This window comes from Silurus aristotelis (assembly GCF_946808225.1).
Source record: "Silurus aristotelis genome assembly, chromosome: 28".
NCBI lineage: Eukaryota > Metazoa > Chordata > Actinopteri > Siluriformes > Siluridae > Silurus > Silurus aristotelis.
Window position 1 is genome coordinate 1 of NC_139601.1, and position 15,000 is coordinate 15,000.

General features: G+C 48.6%; 2 protein-coding genes across 6 annotated transcripts in view; one reads left to right on the plus strand and one right to left on the minus strand.

The window, feature by feature from the left end:
• The first annotated feature begins 1,796 nt into the window (after positions 1 to 1,796).
• On the plus strand, positions 1,797 to 5,139 carry LOC310721726 (DENN domain-containing protein 2D-like). 2 transcript variants are annotated; one of them, XM_083533653.1, is made up of 7 exons: positions 1,797 to 1,983; positions 2,092 to 2,263; positions 2,366 to 2,416; positions 3,893 to 3,974; positions 4,079 to 4,321; positions 4,455 to 4,624; positions 4,991 to 5,139. In XM_083533653.1, the coding sequence occupies exons 1-6, from the start codon at positions 1,835 to 1,837 to the stop codon at positions 4,538 to 4,540; spliced, it is 783 nt and encodes a 260-aa protein (XP_083389779.1). In that variant the 5' UTR covers positions 1,797 to 1,834; the 3' UTR covers positions 4,541 to 4,624; positions 4,991 to 5,139. The 2 variants fall into 2 exon arrangements, with proteins under 2 accessions (XP_083389779.1, XP_083389780.1); XM_083533654.1 differs by having other exon boundaries at positions 4,455 to 4,620.
• Positions 4,999 to 15,000, minus strand: part of dram2b (DNA-damage regulated autophagy modulator 2b) — an 11,410-nt gene continuing 1,408 nt past the window's right edge. For all 4 annotated transcript variants that reach the window (XM_083533650.1, XM_083533652.1, XM_083533651.1 and 1 more), the window contains 6 exons: positions 14,247 to 14,314; positions 13,944 to 14,086; positions 13,681 to 13,858; positions 6,083 to 6,165; positions 5,766 to 5,858; positions 4,999 to 5,692 (listed from right to left, as the gene is read on the minus strand). In XM_083533650.1, coding sequence (XP_083389776.1) covers positions 5,576 to 5,692; positions 5,766 to 5,858; positions 6,083 to 6,165; positions 13,681 to 13,858; positions 13,944 to 14,086; positions 14,247 to 14,314 — 682 coding nt within the window. In that variant the 3' untranslated portion in view covers positions 4,999 to 5,575. The remainder of the gene's footprint in view (positions 5,693 to 5,765; positions 5,859 to 6,082; positions 6,166 to 13,680; positions 13,859 to 13,943; positions 14,087 to 14,246; positions 14,315 to 15,000) is intronic.

The window sequence follows — 15,000 nt, forward strand, 5'->3', positions numbered from 1 at the left end:
AGTGCGGTGGGGAGGGGAGTGCGGTGGGGCGTGCGGTGGGGAGGGGAGTGCGGTGGGGCAGGCGATGGGGAGGGGAGTGCGGTGGGGAGGGGAGTGCGGTGGGGCGTGCGGTGGGGAGGGGAGTGCGGTGGGGCAGGCGATGGGGAGGGGAGTGCGGTGGGGAGGGGAGTGCGGTGGGGCAGGCGATGGGGAGGGGAGTGCGGTGGGGAGGGGAGTGCGGTGGGGCAGGGAGTGCGGTGGGGCAGGCGATGGGGAGGGGAGTGCGGTGGGGAGGGGAGTGCGGTGGGGCAGGCGATGGGGAGGGGAGTGCGGTGGGGAGGGGAGTGCGGTGGGGCATGCGGTGGGGCAGGCGATGGGGAGGGGAGTGCGGTGGGGCTGGCGATGGGGAGGGGAGTGCGGTGGGGCTGGCGATGGGGAGGGGAGTGCGGTGGGGAGGGGAGTGCGGTGGGGAGGGGAGTGCTGTGGGGCTGGCGATGGGGAGGGGAGTGCGGTGGGGAGGGGAGTGCGGTGGGGCTGGCGATGGGGAGGGGAGTGCGGTGGGGCGTGCGATGGGGCAGGCGATGGGGAGGGGAGTGCGGTGGGGCTGGCGATGGGGAGGGGAGTGCGGTGGGGCTGGCGATGGGGTGGGGTACCTCCAGTACTTCCAGGTGGAGTCAAGTGGAGAAGAGAAGGTGTAAAGATTGTAGGTGTACATCTGGGTTCAGAAGAACTGGAAGAACATGGTGGAGAAAATGTGACAAGTTGTCTCGACGGTCCTGGGTGCTACCTCAGCTTTCATACAGGGGTCGAGTATTGGTTCATCTCTCCAGCAGAGCTGCAACCTTTCGCCTCCAGTTCATCCAGAGACTCTTAACTGGGCCCAGGTATAAAGAACAGTGCAAAAGTGGACTTTTGCAGTTGACTTTTTTGCGTGTTCAGCTGAAGGACTATGAAATCGGCGAGAGAGGTCCTGCAGAGGAGGAACCCTTTCCCCAGCTGGACATCGCTCCTGATCTCGACGGGTATGGAGACCCACTCCTGGAGTGCAGGGGTGAAGGGGAGATGAATTTTGGGACAGTGTTGGGGAAGCTACTCTACAGGGCCTGTATTAAGGTTTTAAATAAGAATAAACTGAGTGGGAGGATGGACACCAGTGGAGAAAAGTTCTTGGTTTTAGTGATGATATGAAACCAGAGTGGAGACACTGTACAAACCACCGTTAACCAAAAAAGCTGCTGAGCTCCAGTGGAGGATTTTACACTGCATCATCTCTGTGAACTCTTTTATTTTAAACCCTGATGTTCTACAGGACAGTCCGTTCTGTTTCTCACACTTTTACTCACTGCTCCAGGTTACAGTCACTGTTTGTGCTTTTAAACGTATTTTAAGTTCCTTCAATGTGAGTTTTACTCTTCAGTGTTTTATTCTTGGTTTTAAGTACGTCAGGAGAAACAGGTTCATGTTGCAGCTAAATAATTTTATTTTGGGGCAGGAGAAAATGACCAAATACCTGAGCAAAAAGAACAAAGTGACACAAAATGCAGACTGTGATGGAAACAAAATCCCAGTGTGGGGGACTTGAAGGTGTCTGAGGATGTGTGGTGTTGTAAAGAACCTGTGTGGTGTTGCACCAGAACTCACTTAAATATAATCACACCAACCCCCATCTTTAACTCTCATTGTCTGACTTCATTTCTGTTTATTTAATGTTCTCTATTTATTTGACTTTTATGATCTGATATGATACCATCCAGAACAGAACGTGACTTGTGTCGAATTAAGGATTTTAAGTCAAAAAAGTTTCTCTCTCCCTCCCACTCTCTCTCTCTCTCTCACTATCTATCTCTCTCTGTAGATGATCACTCTGACTCGCCCGGTGGACTCGTGGTTGGAACATGTGGAATTCCACTCATTGTTTCAGTGTTTATCGGATGAAGAGGTTCTGCAGGTTTTTGCAGCTACTGTGCTGGAAAGACGAATCGTCTTCATTGCTGAGGAGCTCAGGTAGCTAATCATCTCTCTGCCCTGCACACGCACACACACACACACACACACACCCCAGCTAAGACACTGACTAAATAAAACAATTTCTGTGTGTGTGTGTATGTATAGCACACTCTCTCAGGTGCTACATGCTGTTGCAGCTCTGCTCTTCCCTTTCATCTGGCAGCACACCTTCATCTCCATTGTCCCTAAAGTTCTGCTTGATGTGTATTTAGCACCGACGCCATACCTCCTCGGCATCCAGAAGAACCTGCTGCACCTCCTCACTGAGCACACAGATGTAAGTGTGTGTGTGTGCGCAAGGTTAATTAAAGGATAAAAATAACCTACTGGAGAACACACACTTGTGCACACTCACTTTTATATTTCTGTTGTTCCTCAGTTACTTATTGTCGACCTGACCAGCCAATCAGAGTGCAAGTTCAACAGCAGAGTGAGTTTTAAACAAACACACTCACATCCTCCTCCTGCCCTGACTCCATCACCTCCGCATCCTCCTCCTGCCCTGCCCTGGCTCCATCACCTCCGCATCCTCCTCCTGCCCTGCCCTGGCTCCATCACCTCCGCATCCTCCTCCTGCCCTGCCCTGGCTCCATCACCTCCGCATCCTCCTCCTGCCCTGCCCTGGCTCCATCACCTCCGCATCCTCCTCCTGCCCTGCCCTGGCTCCATCACCTCCGCATCCTCCTCCTGCCCTGCCCTGGCTCCATCACCTCCGCATCCTCCTCCTGCCCTGCCCTGGCTCCATCACCTCCGCATCCTCCTCCTGCCCTGCCCTGGCTCCATCACCTCCGCATCCTCCTCCTGCCCTGCCCTGGCTCCATCACCTCCGCATCCTCCTCCTGCCCTGCCCTGGCTCCATCACCTCCGCATCCTCCTCCTGCCCTGCCCTGGCTCCATCACCTCCGCATCCTCCTCCTGCCCTGCCCTGGCTCCATCACCTCCGCATCCTCCTCCTGCCCTGCCCTGGCTCCATCACCTCCGCATCCTCCTCCTGCCCTGCCCTGGCTCCATCACCTCCGCATCCTCCTCCTGCCCTGCCCTGGCTCCATCACCTCCGCATCCTCCTCCTGCCCTGCCCTGGCTCCATCACCTCCGCATCCTCCTCCTGCCCTGCCCTGGCTCCATCACCTCCGCATCCTCCTCCTGCCCTGCCCTGGCTCCATCACCTCCGCATCCTCCTCCTGCCCTGCCCTGGCTCCATCACCTCCGCATCCTCCTCCTGCCCTGCCCTGGCTCCATCACCTCCGCATCCTCCTCCTGCCCTGCCCTGGCTCCATCACCTCCGCATCCTCCTCCTGCCCTGCCCTGGCTCCATCACCTCCGCATCCTCCTCCTGCCCTGCCCTGGCTCCATCACCTCCGCATCCTCCTCCTGCCCTGCCCTGGCTCCATCACCTCCGCATCCTCCTCCTGCCCTGCCCTGGCTCCATCACCTCCGCATCCTCCTCCTGCCCTGCCCTGGCTCCATCACCTCCGCATCCTCCTCCTGCCCTGCCCTGGCTCCATCACCTCCGCATCCTCCTCCTGCCCTGCCCTGGCTCCATCACCTCCGCATCCTCCTCCTGCCCTGCCCTGGCTCCATCACCTCCGCATCCTCCTCCTGCCCTGCCCTGGCTCCATCACCTCCGCATCCTCCTCCTGCCCTGCCCTGGCTCCATCACCTCCGCATCCTCCTCCTGCCCTGCCCTGGCTCCATCACCTCCGCATCCTCCTCCTGCCCTGCCCTGGCTCCATCACCTCCGCATCCTCCTCCTGCCCTGCCCTGGCTCCATCACCTCCGCATCCTCCTCCTGCCCTGCCCTGGCTCCATCACCTCCGCATCCTCCTCCTGCCCTGCCCTGGCTCCATCACCTCCGCATCCTCCTCCTGCCCTGCCCTGACTCCATCACCTCCGCATCTTGTTATAGGTTGGAGATGAGGACATGCTGATCCCCAGCAGACTACAGGAGGAGCTGCTACAGGATCTTTGCAAACGCAAACATAATGCTAGTGAGTCTGTACACAAGTGTGTGTTTTTAATCTGTGCATAAGAAGGTTTTATGAGTTGTACTCGATCACTCACAGTAATCTACTGAATGTGTGTGGACCTGCAGGTACAGAGGAGCTAAACAGTGTGGTGTCTGAAGCGTTCCTCAGCTTCTTTGTGAAGACAGTTGGACATTTTGCCAATCACATCAAGCGCTCAGGAGGAAACAAGCAGCTGAGAACGTTCCAGAAGAAGAACTTCCTCAAAGCTGTGGAGCCCAAAGAGAACCGTAACTTCGTCAAGCAGTTCGTCCAGACGCAGATGTTTGACCTGTTCATCCAGGAGGAGGAAAAACTCGCCCATCATGAGGGTAAGGACACGCACGCACACACACACCCACGTGCACACACGGAGGATTATGAGAATGATAAAGGATGGTGTTATTAGTAATTATTCATTATTATTGTGTGTGTGTGTGTGTGTGTGTGTGTGTGTGTGTGTAGGATTTTTCCATAGGAAAATTGTGGAGTTTCAGCTGAGAAAGAAGGAAAAATCGAAGACTGGAGTAATTAAGGGACTCGTTGTGTAAAAGTGTCTGTTTTTAATACTCTTCATTGAAGCATGTGAGAGAGAGAGAGTGTGTGTGTGTGTGTGTGTGTGTGTGTGTGTGTGTGTGTGTGTGTGTGTGTTCATGTGTATGTGAGTGTATGTGTTAGTGTGTGTGTGTGTGTGTTCATGTGTATGTGAGTGTATGTGTGTGTGTGTTCATGTGTATGTGAGTGTATGTGTGTGTATCTGTTTGTGTGAATGTGTGCGTGTGTGTGTCTGTATGTGTTAGTGTGCATGTGTGTGTGTGTGTGCACGAGTGTATGTGTGAGTGTATGTGTGTGTGTGTGTGTGTGTGTGTGTGTGTGTGTAGAGGCATCCAGTGCGTCCGATCATTGCCTCCATCTCAAGTGGTGTGGTCTCCATTTGGGCACAAAATCAAGTGGTGGGTCAAGAGCTTATTTTAGTGTGTGTGTGTGTGTGTGTGAGTGAGAGAGAGGATTATTACAATATAAAATCTGTTTATTTGTCATATAAAAAGTTTTAAGTACAAACAACATACTGTGTGTGTGTGTGTGTGTGTTATACAGCTGCACATTTCCTGCACTGTGTGTTCATTAAAAATAAAGTGATATAAAGTAAGTGTGTGTGGGTGGTGATCAGATGAGACAGGAGATGATCACCAGGATGTTGTGATTTATAGATCTCCAGCTCTGATACACGACCAGGAGGCGAAGAATCGCTCACTTCCTTCATACATGATAATGAATGCTAAAAGGAGCGTACAGCTAACATATAGAGAACACTTCTGTGTGTATCTCACACACACACACACACACACACACACACACACACACACACACAGTACAGTGGCGTGAAGGTGAAGTGTAGGGGAGCAGTTGTAATTAAATCAGTGTGTTTGTAAGAGAGGCAGGACCACGAGGGGGAGAAACAGGAGAAACAGAACCATGCCAGGAGAAGCAGATCTCCATCTGCTGCTCCTCACAAAGCTCCTGCTGGACACATTAGATTTATAAAAAAGTGTGTGTGTGTGTGTGTGTGTGTGTGTGTGTGTGTGTTAAATGGATCCAGCCAGTAAGGGAGAAGTCTCTCCAGGGGTCCATGTGGATCCAAAATGGGAGGGGTCATGCAAAGTACTGCTCTGAAGGTCCGCCTCCGCTCTCAGGTTTATCTTCTGTAGTCACACACATTGAAGACAAAATCAAAAACGTGTGTGTGTGTGTGTGTGTGTGTTCGTGTGTTCATACCTGAAAGTCTCTGATGTAGGTGAGGAAGAAGCTAATGAAGGAAAAAGCCAGAGACCATTCAGAGACCGTGCTCACTGTGTGAGCTGCATAACCCTGCGACACACACACACACACACACACACTAAGATACTACAGTACAGATAACACTCCATATAATCTCACATATTTGCATACAGTATGAAAGTAAGACACTAAACCCAGCTCATTGTTTTATCCTATTCCTCTGCTGCTGTGGACAGAATTACAGGGTCATTTTTGTGCGTGCGCGCGCGCACACACACACACACACACACACACACACACACACACACACTTACAGGTTCTCCAGGGTTCCAGTGGAGTTTTTTGTGCACCTCTATTCCTGGCAAGCTGCTGTACAGAATCACTGAGGATACAAACACTGACACACTGTCAAGGATATTATACGCACACAAACACACATTATACACACATTACATACACATTATACATACACATTACACAAACACGTAAACACACATTACACACATACTATACACACATTACACACACATTATACATACACATTACACAAACACGTAAACACACATTACACACATACTATACACACATTACACACACATTATACATACACATTACACAAACACGTAAACACACATTACACACATACTATACACACATTACACACACATTATACATACACATTACACAAACACGTAAACACACATTACACACATACTATACACACACAATATGGAGTTTGTGTAGTGGTAGTGATGGTGAAGAGTGAGTGTAGTGATGGTGATGATGAGTGAGTGTAGTGATGGTGAAGAGTGAGTGTAGTGGTAGTGATGAGTGAGTGTAGTGGTAGTGATGAGTGAGTGTAGTGATTGTGATGATATGTGAGTGTAGTGGTAGTGATGAGTGAGTGTAGTGATGGTGAAGAGTGAGTAGTGGTGATGGTGATGATGAGTGAGTGTAGTGGTAGTGATGGTAATGATGGTGAAGAGTGAGTGTAGTGGTAGTGATGGTGATGAGTGTAGTGATGGTGAAGAGTGAGTGTAGTGGTAGTAATGATGAGTAAGTTAAGTGATGGTGAAGAGTGAGTGTAGTGGAAGTGATGGTGATGATGAGTGAGTGTAGTGATGGTGATGATGAGTGAGTGTAGTGGTGGTGATGAAGAGTGAGTGTAGTGGTGGTGATGGTGATGATGAGTGAGTGTAGTGATGGTGAAGAGTGAGTGTAGTGATGGTGAAGAGTGAGTGTAGTAATGGTGATGATGAGTGAGTGTAGTGGTAGTGATGGTAATGATGAGTGAGTGTAGTGATGGTGAAGAGTGAGTGTAGTGGTAGTGATGGTGATAAAGAGTGAGTGTAGTGATGGTGATAAAGAGTGAGTGTAGTGATGGTGATGATGAGTGAGTGTAGTGATGGTGAAGAGTGAGTGTAGTGATGGTGAAGAGTGAGTGTAGTGGTAGTGATGGTGAAGAGTGAGTGTAGTGGTAGTGATGGTGAAGAGTGAGTGTAGTGGTGGTGATGGCGGTGAGTGAGTGTAGTGATAGTGATGATGTGTGAGTGTAGTGGTAGTGATGATGTGTGAGTGTAGTGATTGTGAAGAGTGAGTGTAGTGGTAGTGATGGTGAAGAGTGAGTGTAGTGATGGTGAAGAGTGAGTGTAGTGGTGGTGATAAAGAGTGAGTGTAGTGGTGGTGATAAAGAGTGAGTGTAGTGGTGGTGATAAAGAGTGAGTGTAGTGGTGGTGATAAAGAGTGAGTGTAGTGGTGGTGATAAAGAGTGAGTGTAGTGGTGGTGATAAAGAGTGAGTGTAGTGGTGGTGATAAAGAGTGAGTGTAGTGGTGGTGATAAAGAGTGAGTGTAGTGGTGGTGATAAAGAGTGAGTGTAGTGGTGGTGATAAAGAGTGAGTGTAGTGGTGGTGATAAAGAGTGAGTGTAGTGGTGGTGATAAAGAGTGAGTGTAGTGGTGGTGATAAAGAGTGAGTGTAGTGGTGGTGAAGAGTGAGTGTAGTGGTGGTGAAGAGTGAGTGTAGTGGTGGTGATGGTAGTGAAGAGTGAGTGTAGTGGTGGTGATGGTAATGATGAGTGAGTGTAGTGATGGTAATGATGAGTGAGTGTAGTGATGGTAATGATGAGTGAGTGTAGTGATGGTAATGATGAGTGAGTGTAGTGATGGTGAAGAGTGAGTGAGTGTAGTGATGGTGAAGAGTGAGTGTAGTGGTAGTGATGGTGATAAAGAGTGAGTGTAGTGGTAGTGATGGTGATAAAGAGTGAGTGTAGTGGTAGTGATGGTGATAAAGAGTGAGTGTAGTGGTAGTGATGGTGATAAAGAGTGAGTGTAGTGGTAGTGATGGTGATAAAGAGTGAGTGTAGTGGTAGTGATGGTGATAAAGAGTGAGTGTAGTGGTAGTGATGGTGATAAAGAGTGAGTGTAGTGGTGATGGTGAAGAGTGAGTGTAGTGATGGTGAAGAGTGAGTGTAGTGGTGGTGATAAAAAGTGAGTGTAGTGGTGGTGATAAAGAGTGAGTGTAGTGGTGGTGATAAAGAGTGAGTGTAGTGGTGGTGAAGAGTGAGTGTAGTGATGGTGATGGCGGTGAGTGAGTGTAGTGATGGTGATGGCGGTGAGTGAGTGTAGTGATGGTGATGGCGGTGAGTGAGTGTAGTGATGGTGATGGCGGTGAGTGAGTGTAGTGATGGTGATGGTGATAAAGAGTGAGTGTAGTGGTGATGGTGAAGAGTGAGTGTAGTGGTGATGGTGAAGAGTGAGTGTAGTGGTGATGGTGAAGAGTGAGTGTAGTGGTGATGGTGAAGAGTGAGTGTAGTGGTGGTGAAGAGTGAGTGTAGTGGTGGTGATAAAGAGTGAGTGTAGTGGTGGTGATAAAGAGTGAGTGTAGTGGTGGTGATAAAGAGTGAGTGTAGTGGTGGTGATAAAGAGTGAGTGTAGTGGTGGTGATAAAGAGTGAGTGTAGTGGTGGTGATAAAGAGTGAGTGTAGTGGTGGTGATAAAGAGTGAGTGTAGTGGTGGTGATAAAGAGTGAGTGTAGTGGTGGCGATAAAGAGTGAGTGTAGTGGTGGCGATAAAGAGTGAGTGTAGTGGTGGCGATAAAGAGTGAGTGTAGTGGTGGCGATAAAGAGTGAGTGTAGTGATGGCGATAAAGAGTGAGTGTAGTGATGGCGATAAAGAGTGAGTGTAGTGATGGCGATAAAGAGTGAGTGTAGTGATGGCGATAAAGAGTGAGTGTAGTGATGGCGATAAAGAGTGAGTGTAGTGATGGCGGTGAGTGAGTGTAGTGATGGCGGTGAGTGAGTGTAGTGATGGTGATGGCGGTGAGTGAGTGTAGTGATGGTGATGGCGATGAGTGAGTGTAGTGATGGTGATGGCGATGAGTGAGTGTAGTGATGGTGATGGCGATGAGTGAGTGTAGTGATGGTGATGGCGATGAGTGAGTGTAGTGATGGTGATGGCGATGAGTGAGTGTAGTGATGGTGATGGCGATGAGTGAGTGTAGTGATGGTGAAGAGTGAGTGTAGTGGTAGTGATGGCGATGAGTGAGTGTAGTGGTAGTGATGGCGATGAGTGAGTGTAGTGATGGTGATGGCGATGAGTGAGTGTAGTGATGGCGATGAGTGAGTGTAGTGATGGTGATGGCGATGAGTGAGTGTAGTGATGGTGATGGCGATGAGTGAGTGTAGTGATGGCGATGAGTGAGTGTAGTGATGGCGATAAAGAGTGAGTGTAGTGATGGCGATAAAGAGTGAGTGTAGTGATGGCGATAAAGAGTGAGTGTAGTGATGGCGATAAAGAGTGAGTGTAGTGATGGCGATAAAGAGTGAGTGTAGTGATGGCGATAAAGAGTGAGTGTAGTGATGGCGGTGAGTGAGTGTAGTGATGGCGGTGAGTGAGTGTAGTGATGGCGGTGAGTGAGTGTAGTGATGGCGGTGAGTAAATGTAGTGATGGCGGTGAGTGAGTGTAGTGATGGTGATGGCGATGAGTGAGTGTAGTGATGGTGATGGCGATGAGTGAGTGTAGTGATGGTGATGGCGATGAGTGAGTGTAGTGATGGTGATGGCGATGAGTGAGTGTAGTGATGGTGATGGCGATGAGTGAGTGTAGTGATGGTGATGGCGATGAGTGAGTGTAGTGATGGTGAAGAGTGAGTGTAGTGGTAGTGATGGTGAAGAGTGAGTGTAGTGATGGTGATGGCGATGAGTGAGTGTAGTGATGGTGATGGCGATGAGTGAGTGTAGTGATGGTGATGGCGATGAGTGAGTGTAGTGATGGTGATGATGATGATGAGTGAGTGTAGTGGTAGTGATGATGAGTGAGCATAGTGATGGTAAAGAGTGAGTGTAGTGATGGTGATGATGAGTGAGTGTAGTGGTAGTGATGAGTGAGTGTAATGATGGTGAAGAGTGAGAGTAGTGGTAGTGATGGTGATGATAAGTGAGTGTAGTGATGGTGAAAAATGAGTGTAGTGGTAGTGATGAGTGAGTGTAGTGATGGTGAAGAGTGAGTGTAGTGGTAGTGATGGTGATGAGTGTAATGATGGTGATGAAGAGTGAGTGTAGTGATGGTGATGAAGAGTGAGTGTAGTGATGGTGATGAAGAGTGAGTGTAGTGATGGTGATAAAGAGTGAGTGTAGTGATGGTGATGAAGAGTGAGTGTAGTGATGGTGATGAAGAGTGAGTATCGTGATGGTGATGAAGAGTGAGTATAGTGATGGTGATGATGAGGAAGTGGTAGTGATGGTGATGATGAGGAAGTGGTAGTGATGGTGATGATGAGGAAGTGGTAGTGATGGTGATGATGAGTGAGTGTAGTGATGGTGATGATGAGTGAGTGTAGTGATGGTGATGATGAGTGAGTGTAGTGATGGTGATGATGAGTGAGTGTAGTGATGGTGATGATGAGTGAGTGTAGTGATGGTGATGAAGAGTGAGTGTGGTGATGGTGATGAAGAGTGAGTGTGGTGATGGTGATGATGAGTGAGTGTGGTGATGATGAGTGAGTGTGGTGATGATGAGTGAGTGTGGTGATGATGAGTGAGTGTGGTGATGGTAATGATGAGTGAGTGTAGTGGTAGTGATGATGAGTGAGTGTAGTGATGGTGAAGAGTGAGTGTAGTGGTAGTGATGGTGATGAGTGTAGTGATGGTGATGATGAGTGAGTGTAGTGATGGTGATGATGAGTGAGTGTAGTGATGGTGATGATGAGTGAGTGTAGTGATGGTGATGAAGAGTGAGTGTAGTGATGGTGATGAAGAGTGAGTGTAGTGATGGTGATGATGAGTGAGTGTAGTGATGGTGATGAAGAGTGAGTGTAGTGATGGTGATGATGAGTGAGTGTAGTGATGGTGATGATGAGTGAGTGTAGTGATGGTGAGTGTAGTGGTAGTGATGGTGAGGATGAGTGAGTGTAGTGATGGTGAGGATGAGTGAGTGTAGTGATGGTGAGGATGAGTGAGTGTAGTGATGATGAGTGAGTGTAGTGATGGTGATGATGAGTGAGTGTAGTGATGGTGATGAAGAGTGAGTGTAGTGATGGTGATGAAGAGTGAGTGTAGTGATGGTGATGATGAGTGAGTGTAGTGATGGTGATGATGAGTGAGTGTAGTGATGGTGAGGATGAGTGAGTGTAGTGATGGTGAGGATGAGTGAGTGTAGTGATGGTGAGGATGAGTGAGTGTAGTGATGGTGAGGATGAGTGAGTGTAGTGATGGTGAGGATGAGTGAGTGTAGTGATGGTGATGAAAAGTGAGTGTAGTGATGGTGATGATGAGTGAGTGTAGTGATGGTGAGGATGAGTGAGTGTAGTGATGGTGAGGATGAGTGAGTGTAGTGATGGTGAGGATGAGTGAGTGTAGTGATGGTGAGGATGAGTGAGTGTAGTGATGGTGAGGATGAGTGAGTGTAGTGATGGTGAGGATGAGTGAGTGTAGTGATGGTGAGGATGAGTGAGTGTAGTGATGATGATGAGTGTAGTGATGGTGATGGTGATGATGAGTGAGTGTAGTGATGGTGATGGTGATGGTAATGATGAGTGAGTGTAGTGATGGTGAAGAGTGAGTGTAGTGATGGTGATGGTGATGATGATGAGTGTAGTGATGGTGATGGTGATGATGAGTGAGTGTAGTGGTAGTGATGGTGATGGTAATGATGAGTGAGTGTAGTGGTAGTGATGGTGATGGTAATGATGAGTGAGTGTAGTGATGGTGATGGTGATGATGATGAGTGTAGTGATGGTGAAGAGTGAGTGTAGTGATGGTGAAGAGTGAGTGTAGTGATGGTGAAGAGTGAGTGTAGTGATGGTGAAGAGTGAGTGTAGTGGTAGTGATGGTGATGAAGAGTGAGTGTAGTGATGGTGATGGTTAAGAGTGTGTGTAGTGGTAGTGATGGTGATGATGAGTGAGTGTAGTGGTAGTGATGATGAGTGAGCGTAGTGATGGTAAAGAGTGAGTGTAGTGATGGTGATGATGAGTGAGTGTAGTGGTAGTGATGATGAGTGAGTGTAGTGATGGTGAAGAGTGAGAGTAGTTGTAGTGATGGTGATGATGAGTGAGTGTGGTGATGGTGATGATGAGTGAGTGTAGTGGTAGTGATGGTGATGATGAGTGAGTGTAGTGATGGTGATGATGAGTGAGTGTAGTGGTAGTGATGATGAGTGAGTGTAGTGGTAGTGATGATGAGTGAGTGTAGTGATGATGAGTGAGTGTAGTGATGGTGAAGAGTGAGTGTAGTGGTAGTGATGGTGAGTGAGTGTAGTGGTAGTGATGGTGAGTGAGTGTAGTGGTAGTGATGGTGAGTGAGTGTAGTGGTAGTGATGGTGAGGATGAGTGAGTGTAGTGATGGTGAGGATGAGTGAGTGTAGTGATGGTGATGATGAGTGAGTGTAGTGGTAGTGATGATGAGTGAGTGTAGTGATGGTGAAGAGTGAGTGTAGTGATGGTGATGATGAGTGAGTGTAGTGATGGTGATGATGAGTGAGTGTAGTGATGGTGATGATGAGTGAGTGTAGTGGTAGTGATGATGAGTGATTGTAGTGATGGTGATGATGAGTGAGTGTAGTGGTAGTGATGATGAGTGAGTGTAGTGATGGTGAAGAGTGAGTGTAGTGGTAGTGATGATGAGTGAGTGTAGTGATGGTGATGATGAGTGAGTGTAGTGGTAGTGATGATGAGTGAGTGTAGTGATGGTGAAGAGTGAGTGTAGTGGTAGTGATGATGAGTGAGTGTAGTGATGGTGATGATGAGTGAGTGTAGTGGTAGTGATGATGAGTGAGTGTAGTGGTAGTGATGATGAGTGAGTGTAGTGATGGTGAAGAGTGAGTGTAGTGGTAGTGATGATGAGTGAGTGTAGTGATGGTGAAGAGTGAGTGTAGTGGTAGTGATGATGAGTGTAGTGGTAGTGATGGTGAGGATGAGTGAGTGTAGTGATGGTGAGGATGAGTGAGTGTAGTGATGGTGATGATGAGTGAGTGTAGTGATGGTAATGATGAGTGAGTGTAGTGGTAGTGATGATGAGTGAGTGTAGTGGTAGTGATGATGAGTGAGTGTAGTGGTAGTGATGATGAGTGAGTGTAGTGGTAGTGATGATGAGTGAGTGTAGTGATGGTGATGATGAGTGAGTGTAGTGGTAGTGATGATGAGTGAGTGTAGTGATGGTGATGATGAGTGAGTGTAGTGGTAGTGATGATGAGTCAGTGTAGTGATGGTGAAGAGTGAGTATAGTGGTAGTGATGATGAGTGAGTGTAGTGATGGTGAAGAGTGAGTGTAGTGGTAGTGATGATGAGTGAGTGTAGTGGTAGTGATGGGTAAGAGTGGGTGTAATGGTAGTGATGGTGATGGAGATAATAATTAAAAGTAATAGTATGATGAAGATGATGATGGTGGTAGTGATGGTAAAGATGAAGATTGAGGATACTGCTGATGATGCTGCTGAAGGTCCACAAGCTGAGGATGAGTCGAACCCAGAAGACTGGTTTGGTGTGTATGTGCGGCTGCATGCGGTATGAGACGAGTGTGTGTGTGAGGATGTAGAGTGCTCCCACACCGAACGTCAGCACGGCTCCCACTAGGTGCATCGAGAACAACGTCGTCTTCTGCACACACACAGAGACAAAAAACAGAGAGAGAGAGAGAGGATTCAGTCATACATACGCGTGTGCGTGTGTGTGTGTACTGTACCTGGAAGTTTGCCACCACACACATGCCAAAGGAACTGATGCATCCGAGCACGAATCCCAGAGTGTTGAGCTTCAGCAGCTTCTTTTCTCCCTGAGCAGTGAGAGCTTCCACCTGCTTATAACGCACATACATAGTGGCAATGCCTATACACACACACACACACACACACACACACACACACACACAGGCTAAAAGTGATCACACACACACAGGCTAAAAGTGATCAGAAAGAATCAGTAATGAAGAATAAGACGGCGATAAAAATCATTAAATATTTGAAGAACGAAATGTTCAGTTTTTTACCCAAAAATGCTGAGACACTGAGCATGATCCCAAACACACACCTCTCAGGGGGAACTGTTCCTGTGTCACTGCATCTCACACAGATACACATACACACATCAGGACATTGTGATGGGTGTAAGGTGTAGGGTGTAAAGTGAAGGGTGTAAAGTGTGGGTGTGGGGGGTAGAGTGTGCGGGGTGCAGAAGGTGCAGAGTGCGGAGCGTGGGGCGCAGAGTGAGATCTCTCCTCAGGTACTACACGTGTGTGAGCTACTGCAAAACTCCACCAAGCTCAGTAACACCACCTATTTACGAGATTCTGCCTTTTCTCAAATTAACATTATTAAATCCAAATACTGTTCCACCAGGACTGATGATCATCTGGAATTCGCTTAAGGCTCAGAAGCAGAAGCTACTGACCAGACTGCACAACCCTGACTGTCCAGACTGCACAACCCTGACTGTCCAGACTGCACAACCCTGACTGTCCAGACTGCCCAACCCTGACTGTCCAGACTGCACAATCCAGACTGCCCAACCCTGACTGTCCAGACTGCCCAACCCAGACTGTCCAGACTGCCCAACCCAGACTGTCCAGACTGCACAACCCAGACTGTCCAGACTGCACAACCCAGACTGTTCAGACTGCACAACCCAGACTGTCCAGACTGCCCAACCCAGACTGTTCAGACTGCACAACCCAGACTGTTCAGACTGCACAACCCAGACTGTCCAGACTGCACAACCCAGACTGTCCAGACTGCACAACCCAG

What these genes read in the sequence shown, in the direction of transcription:
- LOC310721726 (XM_083533653.1), top strand. Translation starts at nt 1,835, where the DNA reads ATGATCACTCTGACTCGCCCGGTGGACTCGTGGTTGGAACATGTGGAA. An exon ending in TCCTCACTGAGCACACAGAT is followed by an intron (nt 2,264 to 2,365) that starts GTAAGTGTGTGT and finishes GTTGTTCCTCAG; the next exon opens with TTACTTATTGTCGACCTGAC. An exon ending in AAAACTCGCCCATCATGAGG is followed by an intron (nt 4,322 to 4,454) that starts GTAAGGACACGC and finishes GTGTGTGTGTAG; the next exon opens with GATTTTTCCATAGGAAAATT.